This window comes from Podarcis muralis, chromosome 2 (genome assembly GCF_964188315.1).
Source record: "Podarcis muralis chromosome 2, rPodMur119.hap1.1, whole genome shotgun sequence".
Classification (NCBI taxonomy): Eukaryota; Metazoa; Chordata; class Lepidosauria; order Squamata; family Lacertidae; genus Podarcis; species Podarcis muralis.
This window is the reverse complement of record NC_135656.1, coordinates 77,881,553-77,904,495: the sequence shown is the minus strand read 5'-3', so window position 1 is coordinate 77,904,495 and position 22,943 is coordinate 77,881,553. Positions and strand designations below refer to the sequence as shown.

At 43.1% G+C, this 22,943-nt stretch overlaps 1 protein-coding gene and 1 long non-coding RNA gene across 2 annotated transcripts in view; one reads left to right on the top strand and one right to left on the bottom strand.

Annotated features, from left to right (window-relative positions):
• The window catches only part of EFCC1 (EF-hand and coiled-coil domain containing 1), a 64,131-nt gene extending 45,137 nt beyond the window's left edge, over positions 1 to 18,994 (top strand). The window contains 5 exon segments of the mRNA XM_077924852.1: positions 951 to 1,086; positions 2,054 to 2,219; positions 10,106 to 10,264; positions 14,768 to 14,837; positions 17,916 to 18,994. Coding sequence (XP_077780978.1) covers positions 951 to 1,086; positions 2,054 to 2,219; positions 10,106 to 10,264; positions 14,768 to 14,837; positions 17,916 to 18,049 — 665 coding nt within the window. The 3' untranslated portion in view covers positions 18,050 to 18,994.
• Positions 1 to 22,673, bottom strand: part of LOC114591652 (uncharacterized) — a 36,663-nt gene extending 13,990 nt beyond the window's left edge. The window contains exons 1-2 of the long non-coding RNA XR_003705308.2: positions 22,566 to 22,673; positions 22,355 to 22,461 (exon numbers count right to left, since the gene is read on the bottom strand). This is a non-coding gene — a long non-coding RNA (uncharacterized LOC114591652). The remainder of the gene's footprint in view (positions 1 to 22,354; positions 22,462 to 22,565) is intronic.
• Positions 22,674 to 22,943: the final 270 nt, after the last annotated feature.

Genomic DNA, 22,943 nt, shown 5'->3' with positions numbered 1-22,943 from the left:
AAAACAGACACTGTACCACTGAGCTTCCAACATTATTCCCTTCTCTCATCACTCTGACTATATCACTTCATAAACCCCTACACCGGTTCCTTATCCGCTACCAGATCCTGCACAAGCTTCTTGTTCTTATCTTTACAATTCTCCATGGCCTTGCCGCACTCCTTATTGTTATTTTATCTGTTTGTTCTTATATTCTGACTTCAGTTGCATTTAGAGGGCACTTCCGGACATTTCATTTCCTATTCATTTTTGTGCTTTACATGGCCTTTCACATACTGCAAAAGCAACCTTTGGAAATCCAGTGGAGGTTTAGTGCTCGTTTTTGTGTCAATTCATGTGCTCCCCAAGGCTAGTTTTACAGTATGTTTCGGATCTGGGGGAAAGGTTGGTTTATATGAAAAACTGAGAAATATATATATGAGAGCATGGGGACAGGATGTGATGGCTGTGGGCAGGGCCAAGGACTAGGATTTGGTCCTATACTGGAACAGGGCTGAGCATTCACAACCAGGAAGCCTTCTCAGACTCTTTTTGGCTTGCCACTAGTAGACTCTGATGCAGAAGTTGACATAGTATTTCACTTCCTCCTGAGCAAACTCCACTGTAATGAATGGGAATGGTACTTTAGTGTGCCTTCCATTCATTTGCAAAGGGCTTAGATAGAGGCAGTTTCAGACATATTGAGCCAACTGTTCTTAATTAAGAAAGTGACAGGAGCTTGGGGTGTATTTTTTTTTTTAAATGTAACAGAGTCATCATTTTGGCTAAGTCTTCCCAAGGGGAAGTTCTCTTCTATCTAGTAATGAAACTTTTAGCATTTCTGCCAATTATTCATTTAAGATTACCCACTTGATCTTGCTTAAATTGAATCTCATTTGAAACTACTGTTTGAAGACGGTGTTACGGTGAGCGCCGCTAGATTTTAGGAAGAGGTTGTTCTTTGTTTACAGGGGAAGAACAAATGTTTCGTTCTGTGGAAGGCCAGGCTGCTTCTGATGAAGAAGAGGAGAAATGGTCAGGGGAACAGCAATCCCAGGTGGCCGAAGTGAAGAAACTCCTCGCTAGACTTCCCTGTTGCAGTAGCGGGTATGTCCTAACGAGAGCTTTTGTAGGACACTTCTTCATTGTCTGAGAAAGCTACTGGGGGCAATTAATGATGTATCGCAGGTACAGTTGCATTTGAAGCAGAACATGCAATATGGTTGTATCAAATCAAAAGGGTGGTAGTACACTGAGTACATCAGTGATTATCCCCTGTAGTTGTAGAACATATGTTAATTAAATCCATCCGATTCAAGTAGATGTTAGGGATGAGAACGGAGCTTCCCACACTGCTTTCCCTGGCATCTACAAGGTTCAGATGGTAAATGAAATTAATCTGATTCAACGCCAGAGAGTAATGCCAAGCCCTATAATATTAGACAGCATAGCAGCGCGTCCGGGGAGAACTGTGCATGCAAGCCAAGGTGTCTCTGCAGCTTCCACTGTAGTCACTCACACAACTCGACAGGAAAGCTGACCTTAAACACGAAAACCAGCTTGCCTGTGAAACCCTGTTGCTGTAGAGATATCTCCAACTGCATGCCCCATGCCCCATTGTCTATGCACATAACTTTCTGGGATTGCAACTACAATTGCAATCCACAATTTGGTGAAGAAATTCTTTTACATACAAACAATTTCTTATTAGTTCTAAATTCCACATTTCATTAGCAGAATTCTTTCTCATGGCCTATTTTTCAAATGGTGGAGATTCCACAAGTATTATTATTATTATTATTATTATTATTATTATTATTATTATTTATTAAATTTGTTAGTCACTTTATCTTGACCAGGGCAACTTACAATCAAAAATAAAGCAAAAGACTGAGAAAGGCATGCTTTCATTTCTTGCCTATGCAGCTGAATCCTGTTTTGTTTCAGAAAGGGATTTTGTTCCCAGGGGTGCCCAGTTCAAATATTTTATGCTATGCAACGAAGGACATTCATTTCTAACTTTATGAAGCTACAGTGGAGAAACACACAGTCACTGGAGTCTTTCTGCCCACAGGTGTGATGACACAATTCTGAAGAAGCTGATGGCCTCCTTTGGGAACATCAGAAAGGACGACCGTGAGAACACCATTGTGGAACTAGTTAAGCGACTCTCAAAGTTAACGGAACAGCTTGAGATGAAAGGGCAAGAAGTGAAAACACTGGGAACAAATATGGAAGAGGTAGATGTGTGTGTATTATACCTTTGGGGGGGGGGGCAAATGCAGTGTGTCACTGAAGACTGGCTGGGATCCAACAGAGTGCATGAATATTGCTGATCTCCTTGTTTTGTCTCTGATCACAGCTTCTGTCAGAAGCGACCTCCAAAAACCCTTCACATTTCAGGAGTATTTTGTCAGGCAAGTGGTTTCAGCTGGAGGTGCTCAGAAGCTCTCATGTTCACTTTTTGCACAGTATCGGGGGCAGCTGGCAGAAAGGGACACCAGGGCCACACCTGGCTTCCCAAGTACCACTGCGGCTTACCAGGAGAGGGGAGGTGGCGGGGAGTTCGGTGAACTGGTGGAGCCAATGCAGCACTTCTCCCAGTGCAACTGCATTGTGCCAATCTCCCAGCCACCCATTCCATCACCTCTCGCCTTTGCCCCCTAGTAAACCACAGCGATGCCACCGGTAGGAGGACAGGTGCATGCCACTCTCTCTGCTGGCCACTGCACTGGATCACAGCCAATGCTAATCTCTATTTCTATCTCTTTCTCAACAAGACTCTGAAACGCGTAGGGCACTATCTAGTGAAATAGATCAGCTCTAGCGCAAGGACAGAACTTGCCCTCCCTCTCTTCTCCGAGAGGAATTCTCTCTGCACAGACACCCTCCCAAATCTGTTTCCCCAACTCTTTTGGAATAGATTTGGGGCGGGCACAGTGTGTGGAGGGGAGAGAAGAGGGAGGGGAACGTCCATTGCACAAGCAGAAATCCTTGCACTAGTGGAACTGTCTTGTTGGATATCACCCACATTCTCTTATGACATCCTCCATAGCTTGCTGGCAGAGAGCTGTTGCGTGACACTGTCCTGCCACTGTGGAGTGACACTGCATATATTGGGAATGTATATTTGTATGTAGATACAGTGCATGTAAATAATGTAAATAGCTTCAGCAAGAATGCAATATGAGGCTGCTTTGGGCATGTGTAGGTTGAAGTCCCAAAGCCCAGTAGTCTGTCCAATCTATGCTGATTACTGTTAAGAGGCAGATTTCATGCCTCAAAAATTGGATGGAATGATTCAGTTCTCAGAATGTTCAAATGATCTGTGCATCTTGGACTATGTGTATACAATTTTATAGTCTAACAATTATGATATTCGCCCCCCAATCAGTAAATATCAAGCATCTCTGAACCTGGAATAAAATCTAAGAGTGGGCTGAAATAGCATCCTCCTCAATTATACATAAAGCTTTTAAGTTAATATAGGAATTACTGCCAGACTGTCACTTTCTATAGGCAGTTTGCTAAAACTGTACCTAAATGGCATGGTGTGCTCTTATTTATGCGTTCAAAACCGTACCTTTAAAGGCCGTTCAAACAAATGAAGCACAACAAAATTCCCTTCAGCTGCAGGCCGGCCAAGAGTAACAGCCACACGTATGGATCAATAATTGATCCAATCTAAAAGTACAAAGGCCAGGAGATGAAAAAGGTTGTTAACTTTGATTCCTTTTTAAGTATGCTCCAGTACGTAGCAGCAGTAAATTCAAAGAGCTGTCCTCCAAAGAAAAAGCTTAATGAAGGTGTCAGGTCATAAATGATAGATTGAAGAAAACATTAGTAAATTTTGAAGATAAGTTGATGCTTTACCAAGCCGAAAGTGATAAAATATTGCCAGTGGCATAGAGACTAATACGTGGCTTTTGCTAGACAAATGAATCAAAAAGTGGAGTTGCTTTCATCCACCAAGAAGATGCCTAATCTTTATATGGGCAAAAGCAATTGGGCATAAAACCTGCTCATACACAAACATTGTCTTTGCATGGAGGAACCATGGTCGTGTAATAATGTCAAACCATGGTTTGGTGGTGTGTGAATGGACCCAGTACTCACATGTGCACATCCTCCTCCCTCCACCCACCACACTCTCATTCCCTTCCTCAGTTCCAATAACGCATTAAATCATAGTTTGATGTGGCATCCACAGTGGGCAATCATGGCCAAATCAAAAGTGAATGGGGGGCTGGAGCAGGAGAGGGAATTAGATGGACTGGGGCTTTGATCATGAAGCACCAAACTGTGGTTCCATTATATCAGAACCAATCTGTTGTCTTTATTTCCAAATGACCTTATGCAACATCAATTCTATATTCAACCATATTGTAGAGCTGCAATCCAGAAAACCAATTTTTAAAAACTGTGTGCCTCCAATGGCTGTTGGAGGGAATGTGCTTTTGGTATTTGGGAGGAAATGGGAGTGCGGTAGTAGGTTTTAGGTTATGTTATGCCTTTAATAGGTTATGTTATACTCTGGATTATGTTATGTTTTTATAGATTATGTCTGAATAGGATGAGAGTGTTGGAGATACGTGCAAATGTGTATGTGAACCCGGTCTTTGGGTGGGTGCTTGATTTTCGTTGTTGTGTATACTGTGTATATACGGACAATGACAATAAATTTATCTATCTATCGAATAGTCTAAATAGCCCTTTCTAAGCCTTGCATAAACCTAAAGGTGATAATCTGGATTGTGCTTCAAAGCTCTCTGTTTTCCAGTGGCAATTGTGATGTAACAGTGGCTTTCAGAGATGCCCATTACCAGCGTATGTGGATCCTGGCCAATACCAATTGCACTTCTTCCACCAGGACCTTTAAAAATCTGTAGCAGCAACCATGATTAAAAGGATGGAAGCATTACCATCTACATCCAGCCTGTAGTGTTACATAAACTTCAAAGAAAATTATGAACTTGTGGCTGCAGCACAGTTTGTACAATAATTACGGCACCATTCAATAGCATTGATCAAGGAGAAAACAAGCTGTGTGTGTCCAACATGATAAAGACCCCGAGTTGCTTTGTGGAATTTCTTCATTGGCTCTGAAAAGGCAGGTAGCAATTAGCTTCTTGATAAGCTGAGGACTAGCGGATACTTGCAAGAGAGCTCGTAATTGCCTTTGTTTATCTGTTCCAAACAAGGAGAAACAGGCAGAGAATAGAGAACACTGTGGAATATTCACACAGTCAAAGTAAGCATGTGTCGAATTGAAGCTCAAGAGATCGGACAGCGTGGCTAAAGAGGGACACAGTTTTTGAGGGTCTTGGTGTGTTGTCCTGTTAATTGCTTTGAGTGGAGCAAATGCAGTCCTGCTGGCCTCCCTGGCTGGCATTTGGGATTCTGTCCAGGCCAGATCCTTCTACAGACCACTCCTGTGGTTCCACCCACTATCTGCCTCTCCTTGCTGGGGACAGGAGAGAGATTCAACTTGAATCAAATCTATTGGATTTGTACTCTCTGAAACAGTATGCAAACCAAAACAAAACAATCCATCAAAATTCATGCATATCCAGGTTTTGCTATGTAGTTCTCCAACCAATGGTATTTATATATAAGGTAAAGGTAAAGGTACCCCTGCCCGTACGGGCCAGTCTTGACAGACTCTGGGGTTGTGCGCCCATCTCACTTAAGAGGCCGGGGGCCAGCGTTGTCCGGAGACACTTCCGGGTCACGTGGCCAGCATGACAAAGCTGCATCTGGCGAGCCAGCGCAGCACACGGAAACGCCGTTTACCTTCCCGCCAGTAAGCGGTCCCTATTTATCTACTTGCACTTTGATGTGCTTTCGAACTGCTAGGTTGACAGGCGCTGGGACCGAGCAACGGGAGTGCACCCCGCCGTGGGGATTCGAACCACCGACCTTTTGATCGGCAAGCCCTAGGCGCTGAGGCTTTTACCCACAGCGCCACCCGTGTCCCTATATATATATATATATATATGCAGGTTTTGGTGTCCTCGGGTGTCTTCCCGTGTAAAAGTTGGGGTGTCTAGGCGACGTTTCGACGAGGTCTCACTCGTCATCTTCAGGCTGGTGCTTTTGGCTTCTTGTTACTGGAACAGAGCAGGATCTCAGTGTTTGAGTTCCTATAAATACTGTTGAGGGGTGTGGTGTATAGCCTCCAATGTTCTGGGCAGAGAGGAAGTTCCCAGGCTAGTGTGCCTTTTCTTCTTTTGTTCCTTAATTGCTTGAGGGATATCTTGAGTGATTTCTTGAGTGATATCCTGAGTACCACTTAGGTGGGTCATTAGGTGTGGATTAGTTGCTAAAGCCTTTGTGTCTTGACCTCTTGAACTTTGTGAAGAGTTTTTCTGAGAAGATGGCTGTACTGCATTTAGTTGTGCTCTGGCTTGGCTTCGTGTATAGGGGCGAGCTGTGGTTTTGTGGCCTGTGCCAGCCAGATCTGTGTAGGGATTGCAGGGGGGTGCAGCATCCGGAGGTGCCACCATGGTTTGGCTACTGGATGGTGTCTGTAATTTATCTGTGGAGAGGGTCTGGGTTTGGGTCTGGTGTGGTTGATTGGTGATGGCGTTCTGTGTGCCTCTGGATCTGGTGTCAGTTTTTGTGGGGAGAAATTAGCCCTCCCCACAAAAACTGACACCAGATCCAGAGGCACACAGAACGCCATCACCAATCAACCACACCAGACCCAAACCCAGACCCTCTCCACAGATAAATTACAGACACCATCCAGTAGCCAAACCATGGTGGCACCTCCGGATGCTGCACCCCCCTGCAATCCCTACACAGATCTGGCTGGCACAGGCCACAAAACCACAGCTCGCCCCTATACACGAAGCCAAGCCAGAGCACAACTAAATGCAGTACAGCCATCTTCTCAGAAAAACTCTTCACAAAGTTCAAGAGGTCAAGACACAAAGGCTTTAGCAACTAATCCACACCTAATGACCCACCTAAGTGGTACTCAGGATATCACTCAAGAAATCACTCAAGATATCCCTCAAGCAATTAAGGAACAAAAGAAGAAAAGGCACACTAGCCTGGGAACTTCCTCTCTGCCCAGAACATTGGAGGCTATACACCACACCCCTCAACAGTATTTATAGGAACTCAAACACTGAGATCCTGCTCTGTTCCAGTAACAAGAAGCCAAAAGCACCAGCCTGAAGATGACGAGTGAGACCTCGTCGAAACGTCGCCTAGACACCCCAACTTTTACACGGGAAGACACCCGAGGACACCAAAACCTGCATTCCTGTACCCGTGAAAATCTACGAAAGCATATATATATATATATATATATATATATATATATATATATATATATATATTAGTGCACAGGAATGAATATATTAGTTAAAAAACTTACAAACATGCATCGTATTAGGAGTGATTGCTTGCAAAAATGCGTACGTTAGTAAAAAAATGTGTTTATTAGGATAAATTTGCACAAGTGCCGCGGAATTTTAATGAGAGTTTTTTGTTGTTGTTTTAAATGAAAATTTCCTGCAGAAATGTGGAGAACTGATTTTAAGTTTTGAAAAATGAAAACCGAGAGATCCAAAACAGGCAGTCTTGCATCCCTAGTCCCTGCCTACCATTGTGGGCCCCAGGAGATGGTCCATAAATGTGAGAACACATCCTTTGGTCTGAAAAAGGTTCCTTATTACTGGTTTAATGGATATAGGGAAATATAGACTTTGAAATGGATTCTGGATTTGGGGACACCTCTCTTGTAGTGTGTCAGTAGTGAATAGGAAAATAACCTTGCTAGACCAAGTGGGGGGGGGGAGTGCAGTGAAAGTAATCTACTACAGAGTCACACTGTTCTTGGGAACCGTAGCTACTTCCCTGGAGGCGAATCTGATACTGACAAACGCTGAGGGCAGCTATTTGTTTATGTGTTTCGATGCATTGGAAATGCATGTGGAAAAGGGAGTGCAGAAATCACTGTTTGGCAGACGTCCTCTACCCATGCTGCAGATTGACAGAGGAGCTGAGAAGGAGCATTTGCCCTAGGCTAAGACATGGTTTAACAACCTTGGGGGGCCTGTGAGGCACATTTGACCTGTCACAAAGTTGATTTGGAGCTCTTGTGCAACCAACATGCAACCAACATGGTTCCCCTCCCCACCTCACTCTAAACTGGCCTTTTTGCAAGAAGGAAAGTGATGGGGAAATGCATTGGAAAGCCTGGAACAATGGTTGCTTGATGCAATGTTGTCTAATCTTCCTGCAAACATACCTGTGGGTGGGATTCAACTGACGAGCCCCACTAGTGGAAGCCCACACAAGGATTTATGCTGGTACAAGGGGGCATACCCCCTCTCTTCCCCCTGTGCTCCTATGTTGCACAAATTGGCTCCACAAGGGTCAGGAGAGCCCCTAAAATAACACAGGGGAGTGGGGGGATCATTCCATCTGGCAAGCTTAAATGCTTGTGCTGCTTGAATTATTACCACGGCACTATGTTGGATACCTCCCCGTATAAATGCTGAATAAACAGCTTGTCTGGAAGTGTCCTCATTAAATAGGCAAGCTGTCACAGTTTGGGGGAACATCTTTCTCCTTTAAAAATAATAATGACAGTATTGCTTAAATAGAGCACGAACTGGTCCATGTTCAAGAGCATTGCCCCATGTTTAGCTGTTAAACTGAATGGAACTTGTGACCACACAGAAGATTCAAGATTAAGCTTGTGTGTTGAATTACAGTGGTACCTCGGGTTACAGACACTTCAGGTTACAGATGCCGCTAACCCAGAAATGGTACCTCAGGATGAGAACAGAAATTATGCGGCGGCAGTGGGAGGCCCCATTAGCTAAAGTGGTACCTCAGGTTAAGAACAGTTTCAGGTTAAGAACGGACCTCCAGAACGAATTAAGTTCTTAACCCGAGGTACCACTGTATTCAGCACAGGTGCCAAGATTCAGTGGAATTGCTCTGCTTCCTGCATTTTAACATTAACACAGCAAACTGCACTTACCTGGAAATAAGCCCCATTGAATTCACTAGGACTTACTTCTGAGTAGGTATGGTTAGGCATGTGCGCGTGTGAAGGAAATGAATATTTTGGTGACAAAGATGTTTACTTAGACCCAGCTGGGTGGAAGTGGGTATTGACATGACCTTCAATTCAATGAAGCCCTTGACTATGTTCTTAAAAGAAAGAGGCAACCAATTCTAAAGTGCATGTTTAACTTGATCACACAGGTGGTCCCCCTGAAGTTAATGTATATGCCAATATTTTCTCTCCTGCTAAATGGTTCATACACTTAAACTTTAAGCAATCAAAAGTGTTTCACAGGAGTGCAGTGAAGCATGTGTTTAGTTAAGTAAGGGCTTTGCAAAATACTAATGGCTCAAGGAGAATGAAAAACACCAGCTGAGATCTTGATTTTATTTCTGCTACAGCGGAACCACCAGCCATACAGGTGCAATAAAAGCCATGGGACAGAATTGGTGGTGGAAGAGGTCAATCCTATCTGAATTGCTTCTTTTTGAAAATATATGTGAACCTACAAGGCACACTCAGAAAACCTGAAATCCCCAGACAATCTTGGCTATGTTAAACAGCCCATGAAATTCCCATTATTATTATTATTATTATTATTATTATTATTATTATTATTATTTCATTCAGTGTGTATACCACCCTTTATCAAAAGATCCCAGGGCGGTAGACAACATTAAAAACACGTTGCAGAACATCAATGATAAAAACACAATAAGCAGCATACTGACAGGGAACCTAATAATAAGATAGTCACAATAATAACAGTTCTCTCCCAAATACTTTTACAGGCCATAGATTATTTAATAGCCTGGGTAAAGAGGAACGTTTTTGCTTGGTGCCTAAAGACATATAATGATGGCGCCAGGTGAGTCTTTCTGGGGAGAGCATTCCACAATCAGGAAGCCACCACAGTAAAGGCCCAGAATGCGGATCTTTGCCTTTACCTCCTACTCACTATATCCTTTAGTGACACTTTCCACTTAGCAAAATCAAGTTCATGTTCATAATGGGCATTTACCACTGATTAAAGTGTTGGGGAAGACATTTAATGCTTGTGCTCCAGTACTTTTCATGTCATCTATCGTTGTCCAGATGAAAGGCCCATTGCTAGGGGAACTGCAGCAGAAGGTGGAGGAGACTGAATTGTTGAAGATGGAGATGCAGATGTTGGAGACAGAGAGAGTAAGGCTGTCCCTGGTGGAAGAAAAGCTCTTGGATGTTTTGCAGCTGCTTCAGCAACTTCGGGACCTGGTATGGCAAGAAAATAGTGGGAGGTAGCCGAGAGTCTGGACCCTGCCCCTCCGTGTGGATACACAACCGTGTATCTTTCCATAAGCTTTCCGTTAGGTGGCCACATCCAGTGTCATTTTGAGTTTGCTGCAGGAAAGCTTGGCAGCGCATGGCTGCATTAGGAAATGACAGCCCAAACATCCAGATGAATAGCTTTTCCATCAGAGATATTCATCCTCTCTCTCTCCTAAGGAAGGTTTAGGTATAAGATTGCTTCAGATTGATCTAAAATAACTGTTAATCTGCTTCCCCATTCAGAGCTGTTGATACCAGGGCTGAGAGTATTTGGTTGGTGTGTCTGTGCTTCTTGCGAGCAGCTTTCTTAAGAAGGCTACTTCATGTGAACTGTCATAGCATCACAGTTAAAAGACTGAGTTGCAAATCAGGAAGCCCGTGGTTTGGATCTCACCTCTGCCATGAATTCGCTAGGTGGCCTTAGCCGCTCTTTCTCAGTCCCCACATATAATAATGCTGGGCTGTTGTAAAGATTGCAACTAGTTAACCCATGCAAAGTGCTCTGAACACTTAAAGCTGCTATGCAAATGTTTAGTGTGAGTGGGGCAAAACTATATATTTGGAGAAGACCCAAGTCTGGGAAAGTGGGTCTCCAGTGAAGATCCAAAGAGGGGAGGAACTTCTCATTGCCTCCCTCGCTTTGCAGAAACTGCAAAAAACGAGGCAGGAATTGGGTTTGTTTTTGTAGCTCAGGACGTGCTTCGCTTCTGGTGTGCCTAATGCGGCCGCCCCAATTATCCCCTAGCCCGTCTTTCCAGGTGCTGCCCCCCCTCCACAAAGGGCCATAGAACTGTAGAGTTGGCAGGGGTCCCAAGGGTCATCTAGTCTTAAGTTTCTCTTTCAAAAAGGAAACGTGGGTTAAAGCCGCGACGCCGCCCCCCACTCACTTTCCTGCTCTGGCTTCCCTAACAGTTTTCCGAGTTGCGTCACTGGATCCAGCCCCCTTTTCCACAGGTGACACGGGGCTGGAGGGAGGGAAAGAGGGCTTTACGTCGCGCACAAAGGCAGCCTCCTAGAAGCGCTCTGGGGCGGCGCCGTTTCGCCGAAGGCGCCGGAGGACCCCCACCCTCAGCTCCTTCAGAAAGGACTGGAGCGGAATAGCCCTTTCTCTTTTTCCCCAACCCTTGTCGTTGGAGGAGTCCCTCAGTCCCTCGCTTTGCTGCCTCCCCCCCCCCAAAGCTTGGAGGTTCCCCGGCAAGGGGGAGGGGAAAAAATTGAAACTTACACTTTCGTGCGTCCCTCCCGGCGTGACGCTGCGCGCTGACGTCACGGGGCTGTAATGGTGGTGTGCCTCGAGATTTTTTTCATCAAACAAGTGTGCCTTTGCCCAAAAAAGGTTGGGAAACACTGATCTAAACAAGCAAGGAAGGGAGCCTTCCCAAAAGGTCGTATGAATGCTCATGTGAATACATGAATTATGATATACTTGGGGGTAGGGGTAGGAAATCAATAAAACTTCAAAAAAATTATCTAGGCAGGCAAGTGAGTGGGTGATCTCATGGGATAATCTGTGCTTGGGATAATTTGCATGTAGAAGATCCCAGATTCAATCCCAGGCAGTTTTGACCAATGTACACATTTTGCAAGCTATTTTACCTAATGTAGCACAGTTGGCATGTTATTTGTGCTACTACATTCATTTTTATGCACACTTACTTGCAATGTGTGTATTTTTTATAAGCATTGGTTGGAGATCTGTGTCACAAAATATGGAACTTTGAAGGATTGTGTTTCAGTTCTCATAATTGTTTCAGGAAGTGCAAATATAACAGATACTCCTCTAAATTCAAGCTGAATCAAATTTCTCCCCATCCCTTCTCTGTGCACAATTGTTCCATCTGGCAGGCTGAAATTGCTTGTGCTGACAGAACAGTAGACACAGCATGGCATGGATTTCCTCCTTTAGTGGAACGGAAGACACATGTATTTTCCTGAAAGCATCCTAGGGCATTTAGTGATCATATGATTTTAGTTTCACCTGTTAGCACAGCAAACATATAACAAGCTGTGCAAATATTATATATACAACAAGACGTTAAGGGTAGATCATTTTTAAAAGTTGCTTTCATTGATTCGTAGGACTGGAGTCATGGTGACTGTGAGAAGCAAGGTCTTTCAAAACCATTTGAACAAAGCAAATGGACGTGCTCTGGATCTGCATCTGGAGTTCACTCCTCTTGCTTTTAAATGCATGCAAAGCTGTTATTTATTGTGAATGTGATTGACTTGATGATTGCTTTATCATGCTTGAAATATGCCTCCGTGCTCCTGGAGGCTCTCCAGAGTAAGTGTAGCTTTTTTCTATTATGTTAACTCGCTGCCCGGCTCGGCCGAGCCTTCATATCCCGAGTGTGGCAGTGCTTGCTCTTTGGATCAATAACAATCCCACAAAGGATATGCTATTAAAGCGCCATGACTGATTATGATTGGCAGAAAGCATTGCTGCGTTCTGTGTCAGGATTCTGTGACATGTCCCTCATTGACCGGCAGTCTCACTGAAAGTCATCTCGGCTTAGCAGACGATCCATCAAGCAGCGTGTCACACCACTCTGAGAACAGTGTCATGAGTCCTGTATGCTGTCATATATTGTAGCTCAAGATGGTGATAAGATCTGTCAATGAATAGGGTGAATTACAGCACCCTGGGGGAAATGCACAGAATGCCCCCACATTGTTAGGGTCTTGGGAATCGGTAAGGCTTTTGTTCTCTCACATGAAACTGAATGGCACTCTTGTAACCCTGAGGGAGAACAGTTTCATTTCTTGCTTTCACTGATGGATAGGACTATTTGAAGATGAGGGGGGCTGGGGGGGGATTTCTAGACACCAAAGCTGCCTTCGAGAGGACTTCTGCATCCTGAAAAATTCCTCACTCTCATGAGGTCCAGTCCTTGCTTCTGCGCCTCTGAGTATCTATTGCTGCCTATGACTCATGTATTTCTGCTTTTCACTCCTCTGTTTTCTTGGTGCCAGCCAAAATACAGTGGTACCTTGGGTTACAGACACTTCAGGTTACAGACGCTTCAGGTTAGAGACTCCGCTAACCCAGAAATAGTACCTCGGGTTAAGAACTTTGCTTCAGGATGAGAACAGAAATTGCGCAGCAGTGGCAGTGGGAGGCCCCATTAGCTAAAGTGGTGCTTCAGGTTAAGAACAGTTTCAGGTTAAGAATGGACCTCCGGAACGAATTAAGTTCTTAACCCGAGGTACCACTGTAATACAGTTTGATCACATAGGGATAAGCTGTGTTCAGATATCCATTGTTTCCATCCATCTGTCTCGAGAGACAATGGAAGAGTGCACCATCAGGGGTAAAGTTAAACTGTTGGAGAGTTACAGTGCCTGCTGTGGCTGTAGAGACCAAATGGGAGAGACATGTTTTATTGCAGGTGGGGCAGGTGAAGGTGTCTGGTTTCACTGTTACAGATGCATCATGGTGTTTCTTCTCTCTGCACTCCTCTTAGCTGTCATTTCTCCTCTGGGCACTGATGTGGATGCACAACCTGACTGTCTGTCTCCAGGCACTCCAGTCGTCTGCAAGGGATACCCACACAGTGGGGTTGATGTTCCAGCCTTCATGTCACATTTGTAGACATCTTTGTAATGCAGAGTTGGTCCACCAACAGGCCTGGTACCTGAAGCCAGCTCCCCATAGAGCATGTCCTTGGGGATCCTGCTATCTTCCATTCTGTGTACATAACCAAGTCAGCATAGATGTCACTGAGACACAAGTGCAAACATGCTGGGAATGTGGGCTTGGGAGAGCACGTCTTTGTTTGAGACTCTGTTCTGCCATGTAGTGCCCCCAAAACAGGTAGCAGGTTCACATGAGAGGCCTCCTTTATATATACTTTAGAAGTTTTACAAGTGATGTGGTAGGCTAAACCCTCATGTGCACAAAACTCATGTGCTGGGGCCATATGTGAACTGGACTCACTTATTCCATTGCAAATTGATATGCTATCCACTTACACATTTGCTTAAACTGCCATTAGTATTATGCCATTAGCCCACAATCACTTTGAATGCTTTTTTTATTCCATATCCTCTGCTTGCATTCTTTGTTGTGTACAACCATGTACCCAGGTGTGTCCATGCATCATTGCACAGGTACTACCCTCTGAAACTGCACTCTAGAATTTATCTCTTGGTCAAAACATGACAAAGAATAAAAGAATGCCAAAAATAAATCATGTTTCTGCCAGTTTATAGTTAGCAGTCTTTAGCTTTTTGTAAGGAAAAGGCACAGTATAGATCTTTTAAATAAACAAAATAATGACTATGAGGTGGGATTTTTTTTTTGTTAGATATAGTAATGAGTTTCCTTTTTTGTTTAGGGAGACCAAGTTTCCTTTTTTGTTTAGGGATTACTAATGTTCTTTCTCTTTAGAAGTGTGCATATAAGCCTCTGATGAAGCTAAACGTTCCCTAATATTTTGTGTTTTGAAGAACATATCTAAGCGCGCCTTGGGGAAAATCTTACTGAGCACTTTGGAATCCTGCTGTGACCCAGAACATGGTAAGCAAGTAAAGCCATGCATGGAGAGCCTTGCCATTAGGTGTCCATAGAGAGGCCACCTAGAGCAGCAATTTGGAGGGGAACATGATTTTGCTATTGCAGTGGATGGAAGAGACTTTTCATTCCAGCACTGCCTGGTACATTCTCAGAAATGGCTAGGGAAGGTATGGGGAACCTGTAGCCATCTGGATGTTGTTGGACTCACAACTCCCATCATACCTAGCCAACATGGCCAATGGCCAGAAATGGTGGGAGTTGGGAGTACAAGAATATCAGAAGGACCATCATTTCCCCATCCCTGAGATAAAGAGAAGATGCTACACTCTTGAGAGTCAGGGATAGGTCCAATTAAGGAAATTCATCTAAGCACCTGCTGATAAGCAAGGTTTTCTATGAGCTCAGGCATTGGTCAAAGGATAGAGCTCATAAAGACCCCCCATGACCGTTCTCTGATAGTTGGGTAAGAGAAAAGGTGAGATGGGTGAGCAGCTATTGGGGCTGTAGGAAGGCAAATGAGGTAGCAACCCTGATATAGAAGGCACCACTTCCTGTTTTTGGAGGGTCAGCATGTCTAATTGCTATCCTGGAATAAAGCAAGTTGCAGGGGAGATGCTTTTTGTCATTTGACACTTTTGGTGAGAAATAAATAAAATCTTAATTTCACCATTGCTGTGCTTTGAGAGACAGGGAATTGTTATTTGAAGACATCTATTAAATCGAAGGTCTTCCCATCTTTGAAATTACATGGAAATGGAAACATAACTAGATTCTGCCATTAGCATGAACTTTGTGCATAACTGGAGACACCTCCCTCTCACTCAGTCTTTTTATCATTGACTGTGAGCTTTGCCCAAATGCATATTCAACCTATTCCTTTTCATTGGGATTGTACAGATATGTGAGAAAATAGAACACACCCTGTAGGCTAATTTTTCTTCACTGCATAAAAGTTTCTTTCCTCCCTACAGTGTAACAAAAGAGAATATAGCGGAAAGTAGCATCCTTTAGTGAAGGAAGTGGGTCAGATCGTCTCTGTAATAACCTTTCATGTTCATATGCAAAGCCTAAATCTGCTGAGTCCTCTCCTCAGGCGGTAGCCCCACTGTGCATAAGCTGTTGTTACGAGAACCTTTATGACCTGATGGATTTTATTTGATTACTTGGTTTCTAATTGCAAAGTTTTTGCATTGACCTCCTTGAGAGGGAACTGGCATGTTGCACATGGACAGTCTGCAGGGAAAGGAAGAGCTTTTCATAGAGCAAAATGGGTTGAAGAATGGATGAAAATATATGAGATAACGATTCAAAATTTAGTCTGAATGATCTAAATGCAAGTAATGGGAGGGAATTAATGCATACAGAAGTTTTTTTTTTTCATTATCTCTTTGTCTCCAGCAGGGATTCCTTGTCCCTCAGTGCTAGGCATCTGGATATTTGAACGAGTCCTTCAACATGAGTCCTTCAATAAATGGCAAATAAACTAAGGCTGTGTCAAAATCCCCTCCCTAAAAATATCCTGCCCCCTATAAAAGTGAGGCCTGGTTTTCTGTTGTTTTCTTGAGGGAGTGGCATGGAAGAGAAATTTCTTTGAATTTTTTAGGAGATTTAAGCTGAGAAGACGCAATGGGAAGAGTTCAACATGATGCTAAGGTGATTGTCAGGCCAAGCATTTCCCCAGGCAGAATGACCACCCTCCTCCCCCTCCTGTGTGCTGTTCTAGGGGTTCTTCCATCCTGCCCCATTTAGGCAATTTAGGGGGCCTGCAGGGGGAAGAGAACAGGGAAAGGCCCACTGCACAAGTGGAAGTCCTTTTGCAGGGCTTGTGCTGATGGGGCTCCTTAGTTAAATCCTGCCCTGTACCTTTAAAACACATTCAGAACACATTTTACACTCAAAGAATTCTGGGCACTGTTGCTGGTTGCTGGGAATTGTAACATTGGCCCTGTCTGCACTATACATTTTAATCTGTATCATGCCACTTTAAACAGACATGGCTTCCTCCAAAGAATCCTGGGGACTGTGGTTTGTTAAGGCTGCTGAGAAGTGTCAGGAGACCCCTATACACCTCACAGAGACACCTTGGAGCTGTCTGTCGATCAATCCACATTCCCAGGGAAATCTAGGAATTGTAGCTTTGTGAGGAGACTTGCAGGAGAATGTGTGCACCTTGAACTTCTTGGAGATCTGCTGCTTTTGTCAACAGTCCCGTGTGGAGCTTACAGTGCAGTTCCCTCCTTACTTCCCATTTCTTCCCTTACTTCCCTCTCCTCCCCGCTTCTTTCCCCAACAAATAGAATTCTCTGCATCACAGATGAAAAGAAACTCAACTCACAAGCATTCTATTTTAAGTCTGCCTCATTTGCAACATCAGCTTTCTTTGTACTCACTACTGCACAAATTGCATCCCGAAATCTTTGTGCGCAGCATCTGCAGGACATCGCTGGCATTAAAATTCCAGCCCATATTCCCCCCCCCCCATTTTATCTGGACTTACCTGTTCCATGGAAAACTAGATAAGCTATCTATTAAAAAAAACAAACCATGTTGCCAATGACTGGGTTGCAAAATCTGATTAACCCATTTGCAATATTCAGCACCTGACTGGAAGCACCCACAATCAAACATTACCAGGTGGATTTGGTTAGCAATTTTCTCTCATTGTAGTGGGAGCTCAACTTTGATTTAGGCATGAGATTAATTTTACAGCCCAAAGGCTTGATCTGTGGCTATTTATTTGTGACTATAGCTTCAGGGGGTTTAGCTTTACAGCACACTGCCAACGTACAGAGACAGATACATTTCAAAACTCATCTTTGTGTGTTCAAGGATGTGGATTAACTGACCACAGTGTGTGAAGCAGAAGGAGCAACCAAGATAACTGAAGATTGCTCCACTCTGCTTCACTTTGATATGAACAAGAATGTGTTCGCAATGCAGTCCTTCAAAAAGTCTGCATCAAATTTTGGCAATTATGCCTTACGTTTTGTAAGAAAGGACATGTTATTGATATTCATACTGCTTCGTCTTTGTTTTGTTAACCTTCCAATTCACTATTTGCATTTTTTTTCTGTTTTAAAGGAAAACCACATATCATTGAAGTCTTAGATACCCTCTACCATGAACTGACTGCCTGTGAACTCATTCAAAGCAAACCACTTGAGAAAACTCCAGGTCACCAATCCTTGGCTAACTCTTTAGTTATCTCCTGTTGAGCAACAGTGCCACCCACAACGCATTGACTGTTACCACCCAGAGGGCTTAAAAGCTACAACACCAAAGCACAAGGTTCTCCACAATCTAGAAATGTGTAAAAGCTGGAAGAATAAAAGACAATTGCAGAGATATGAGGAGCCATTACAGAGCCCATGCACTGCCAGCAGTGACTTGCAGTGGGTCTTGAACACATCTCTGGGGTCTGTGGCCTGTGTCTTTCTCAGACCATGAGCCCTGCTCCACAGGAAATTCCAGAAATTCAAACTTGAGACCTTATCTGTATACAACCTGTGTTCTGCCACTTGTTCATTCTCTCACTTTGAATTGTGAAATTGGGTATGATACTTCTGGGAAGTTCTGTAATCTCTCATCTAATTTCTAAGCAAGCTTTATCCAGGAGACAGCTCCTTGCTCCCAAGGATAAGTGGCACCTAAAGCCTTCATGTTATTGGTACCAGAAATATTCTGATCCGTTGTATTAAAATTATCCTGTTACTAACCCTGTAGAGCTTTAGCTTCCTGGTTATAATAAGAGAGATTAATGTTATCTGCTACATTTCAGTAGTTTGTCTTCCCTGGAGCATCTAACAGGTGTGTGTGTCAGGGAACCTTCGTAATGTACAAAGGGAAAATGAGTGCATAATGAAAACACACCAAGGTTGCTTAAACTTGAGGTAGCTATTGGTTGCTATCACTACCTATAGTCATGAGGGACTATGTATCCTGCAAAGGGCATACATTTGTATGGTGTCAGTATGCATGCTTGTAAACACAGACCTTATTTAATTCTTATACTCATGTCTGCATTTCTGTCCAGCCAGATACTTTATTTAAAATGGTAGCCACTCTACAAATGTAGTTTTGCTTTGATAGTAGCTTTTTCACTACTGTCGTATTGCAAATTTTAGATTGCTATATTAAATGCTACCTTTATCCTGTTGAAATGATGGCAGTGAATCTTTTTTTTTTTTAAAAAAAATGGTTTTTTTCTATATGACATCACAATGCAAATATACCAAAGCCATCACCACATCCTCCCCATCCCCACATAGATTTATCATTTAAATCATCAACCAAACGCAGTATTCTTTGTCCCTCCCCCCGCTTCATCTTTTATTTCTTATACATTGCACTCTATTGTTTTGCAATTTCCATTCCGCAAAATTCAAATTGTAATACAATAAAATAAAACAAAACACCAAGAAGTTATAAAAATACAATTAAAACCCACAATGAGTATTTAATGTGCACATGCCGTGGTCCAGCTAATGAAGCATACAAACCACCAGTGGCCCAGGAACCACAGTTTGGGAACTCCTGATCTAAACCGTTGGCTGTACTGGTTTGATCCATGTTCAGTTATGCCTTTGTAGTAACTAAATTGTTAGTACATGACCTTGGTCTACATCCAGTGCACCTGATTGGGAAATTGCTTTCCACAGCAGGTGCTGCTATACCACACCAAGAACAGATTCTCTCCTGCGTGCATATCACTAAGGAACACACTTGATGCTTTTGCAGCTGAATGCTTGAACCAACTCCACTTAAAATGGTTGCGTTTTGGGCACTCCCTCCAGCACCACAGTCCAGAATTATTGGACTGCAAAAGTTTCAGCCAAGTCGTTGAAACAATGCATGGACCTAAATGCAGCCATTCTTCACAAAGTTCTCTGAATTTTGCAATGCAGTTCTCCAGTCAAGTAATGTGTACAAATATACACAGACCAGGGCAGATGAGCATAAAAATGCACATTGTAGTGAAAGTAACTTACAAAAAAATGCATTTTATTGTGGGAAATTGATTTGCAAGCTGATATGGAAATGTGAAAAACTGAGCTTCAGACTGGAAAAAATTAGAAGCCAAAAACAATGGATGTGCCCATCCCTATTCTTACCCCATTGTTCTTGAGCAAAGAAGAAATGAAAGTCAGGATGTCTTATCTTATTTATGAAATAATGTGCAATTTTAAATAGGCACTTTCCCAGTCCTTAATGGAATAAGATTTTGGATTTGGCTGCAATAGACAATTCAGGATGCAGAAGAACATCTAATTCAAAATTAAGCCAAACGTTCCCCGGGGGAAATAGCTAAAGTCACAGACTCATTTTGAATGTGATTTTTTCCCATAAATTAGTGATGTTTTGTTTTCACACCACAGAGCAATTACTGTATAAAATACATCCTGAGCTACAAAATAGTATGCAAAACTATGCCATGTGCTGACAATACTATGAGGTTGGTATGCAGATAGCGAAAGCAAGGTCATGGTCTGAATATATTTTCACTATTGTTCCTGTAACTGATGCATGTATATACAGAGTGATATTTTGCTCAGTTGTGCATAGATAACATAGACAACACAGAAAGCCTCAAGAGAAGAAGTCATTACGGAAACAAGGGAACTGGATCTCTCACAAAAGAGAAATATAAGTGTGTGCGACCAAATTAAGAGACCATATGTTTCCCTTCCTGCTTCATGATAATATCTTCTGAAGACCAGACAGTTTCCATACTAGAAGCAGCTGAGAAGATAAGCGAGAACAGCAAAATGCAGCATTCAGCCCACAGAATCTGAATGCCACATCGTCTTATATGCTCCTAGAGCGACCCACCATGCATTCCAGATGCAAGCCACCATTAATATATGATTCCTATATAAGCCTCACTGGAAAAAAAACCAGAGGTGTATTCTACTGCCTATGCTTTTCATAAAGAAGCAGAGAGGAGAAATAATAGCAGGGAAATATATGACATACCTGACAAGGTATATTGTCCCAAAGGATGGCTGTGCCCTCAGGTCATTTACATGTGGATTCTGGATGTATTTTTTGCTTCCCTTCGGGATATCCACTACATTAAGCAGTCATTTCTCCTAATGAGAAGCTGGGGAGCTATGTAACCCAGATGCCCTATAGCCCAGACAAAACACCAATTACGGTGTAACCAGAGAAAGGAAAAAACTGTCACTGAACACAGGTGGTTGCTGCTGTGAAGAGCAGAGTAATGAGCAGGTGCTGAGAGAAGATTCTGCTAATAAATTATACTGGAATAAGCTCGATGCAGGAAGCAACAGAGTCTGTTCTTGTGGAGCCGATTGTGAAGGGCCAAACTAGATGTGATGGGGACCAATGAACAGGATATTCCACATTTCCCCCCAAAAGTGTTAAGAGCAGCTGTGAGGAAAGGGTGATTTGAGCAGGGCCAAAGCACTGGCAGAAGCAGGGGCAAACCCTTTTTCGCCACGCATGCTATTTCGTCATTGGAAAGAACACATTTTCCTTAAGGCGGTTCAAGCTGCCCACTCTTGCCAAAACACACAGGTCATCAATCACACAGGTGCCTGCATGGTTTGCCCTGTGAGGTAAATAGCATAGGGCATAGGAGAAAATATTAGCCGCTCCCTCCAGGACCACCACACTGTATGAGGCCTCCCGTGCAGCTGCTTTAAAACAGTTTCACAGTTTTTCCCATGCCATGTCCTGTTTGGCTCTGTACTGTGACGACAAAATTAATAGAGCATACTTGGGCACTTTCACATCCTACATTTGGAGCACTACGATACCACACTGAACAGTCATGGCTCCCCACAAAGAATTTGCCAAGGGTGCTGAGAGTCACTAGGCAACCTCATTCTATTCACAGAGCTCCAATTTCCAATCCCTCTTCATAAGCAACTTTTGGAATTGCACCTCCATGAGAGGACTAGGGGGTCGCCTAAGAACTCTCAGCCCTCTTAACAAACGAGAGCTCCCATTGTTCTTTGTGGGGGAGCCATGGTTCTTTAAAGCGGTTTCCACAGTGCTTTGAACATACATTGTGAATGTGGCTTTAGAAAGATGGTCTAGAGGGTTTTATTGAACATGTCCAAGATGTCTAAATAAAATATTTGGAGAGAGAAAAATGGAGAGATGTTGTTTTTTAAAAAATCCAGAGACGTCCCATGTAACAACCATATTGAGAAATAGAAAGCATAATGTTCTACATGGAATAAAGACAATCCTTTTATAATAGGTATCTTCCTTTTTCTGCAGTGAGTTGCCCACAAAATTGCTTTTTACTGCCTGCAAACACTAGCTGTCTCTAACTGACTGTTAGAGGTAAATAAGAGAATTAAGAGATTTCTCCCATACCACCATTATGTATTCATTCTCATTTGAGTTGGAAGAATCAGAATTTATACCCGAAGTATATGCACTCCATGTGCCCCAAAAATCTTCCAGTAGTTCTCCCCAACCCCCCCTAGCCGATTTAAGGGAAGCACAGGGCACTGCATAGGGATGCTAGATCTCCAAAATATCCCTACCTTCCCATTCCTCTGATAGATTCTTTCCTCCAGGAAACCATCACTGTTGGATACCACACTTAGTCATTAAGGTGCTTCAAGACTCTCTTCTTATTTAGTCCTTGTCACTGCAAAGAAATTTGTAATGGAATGACTAATGAGTTTCCAAAATGGAAATGCATCTTTACACAGGAAAGTCACAGCACATTAATTAAATAGATTAGACATATACCTTGATCTGTGCCTTTTAGCAATGTGACTTCAGAAAGGAATTAACTTAAACTATATTGATAAGGTGCTGTGAAATCCAAATTGGTTTCCGGCGTGACAAGAGGTGTTTGCACTTAGTTTGTTGTTAAAATTTCTTTCCCCATCGATATGAAGTGGTGTGACTGCTGCATCCAAGCATCAACATATTCTGCAACTGGGTTGTTTCTCCAGAGGTTTTTCCAGTTTGTGTCATTATGGAGTGGGGGGTTTTGTCTGAGTTCAGGCTTAAAAAATGCTGGTCTTCTATTTGTGGCCACTCTGGAAGAGGAGAATGGACATTAGAGCATTTTTTCACACACCAAGCCATTTCTATGCATGTGCAAAGTCAGGAGATCAGGTT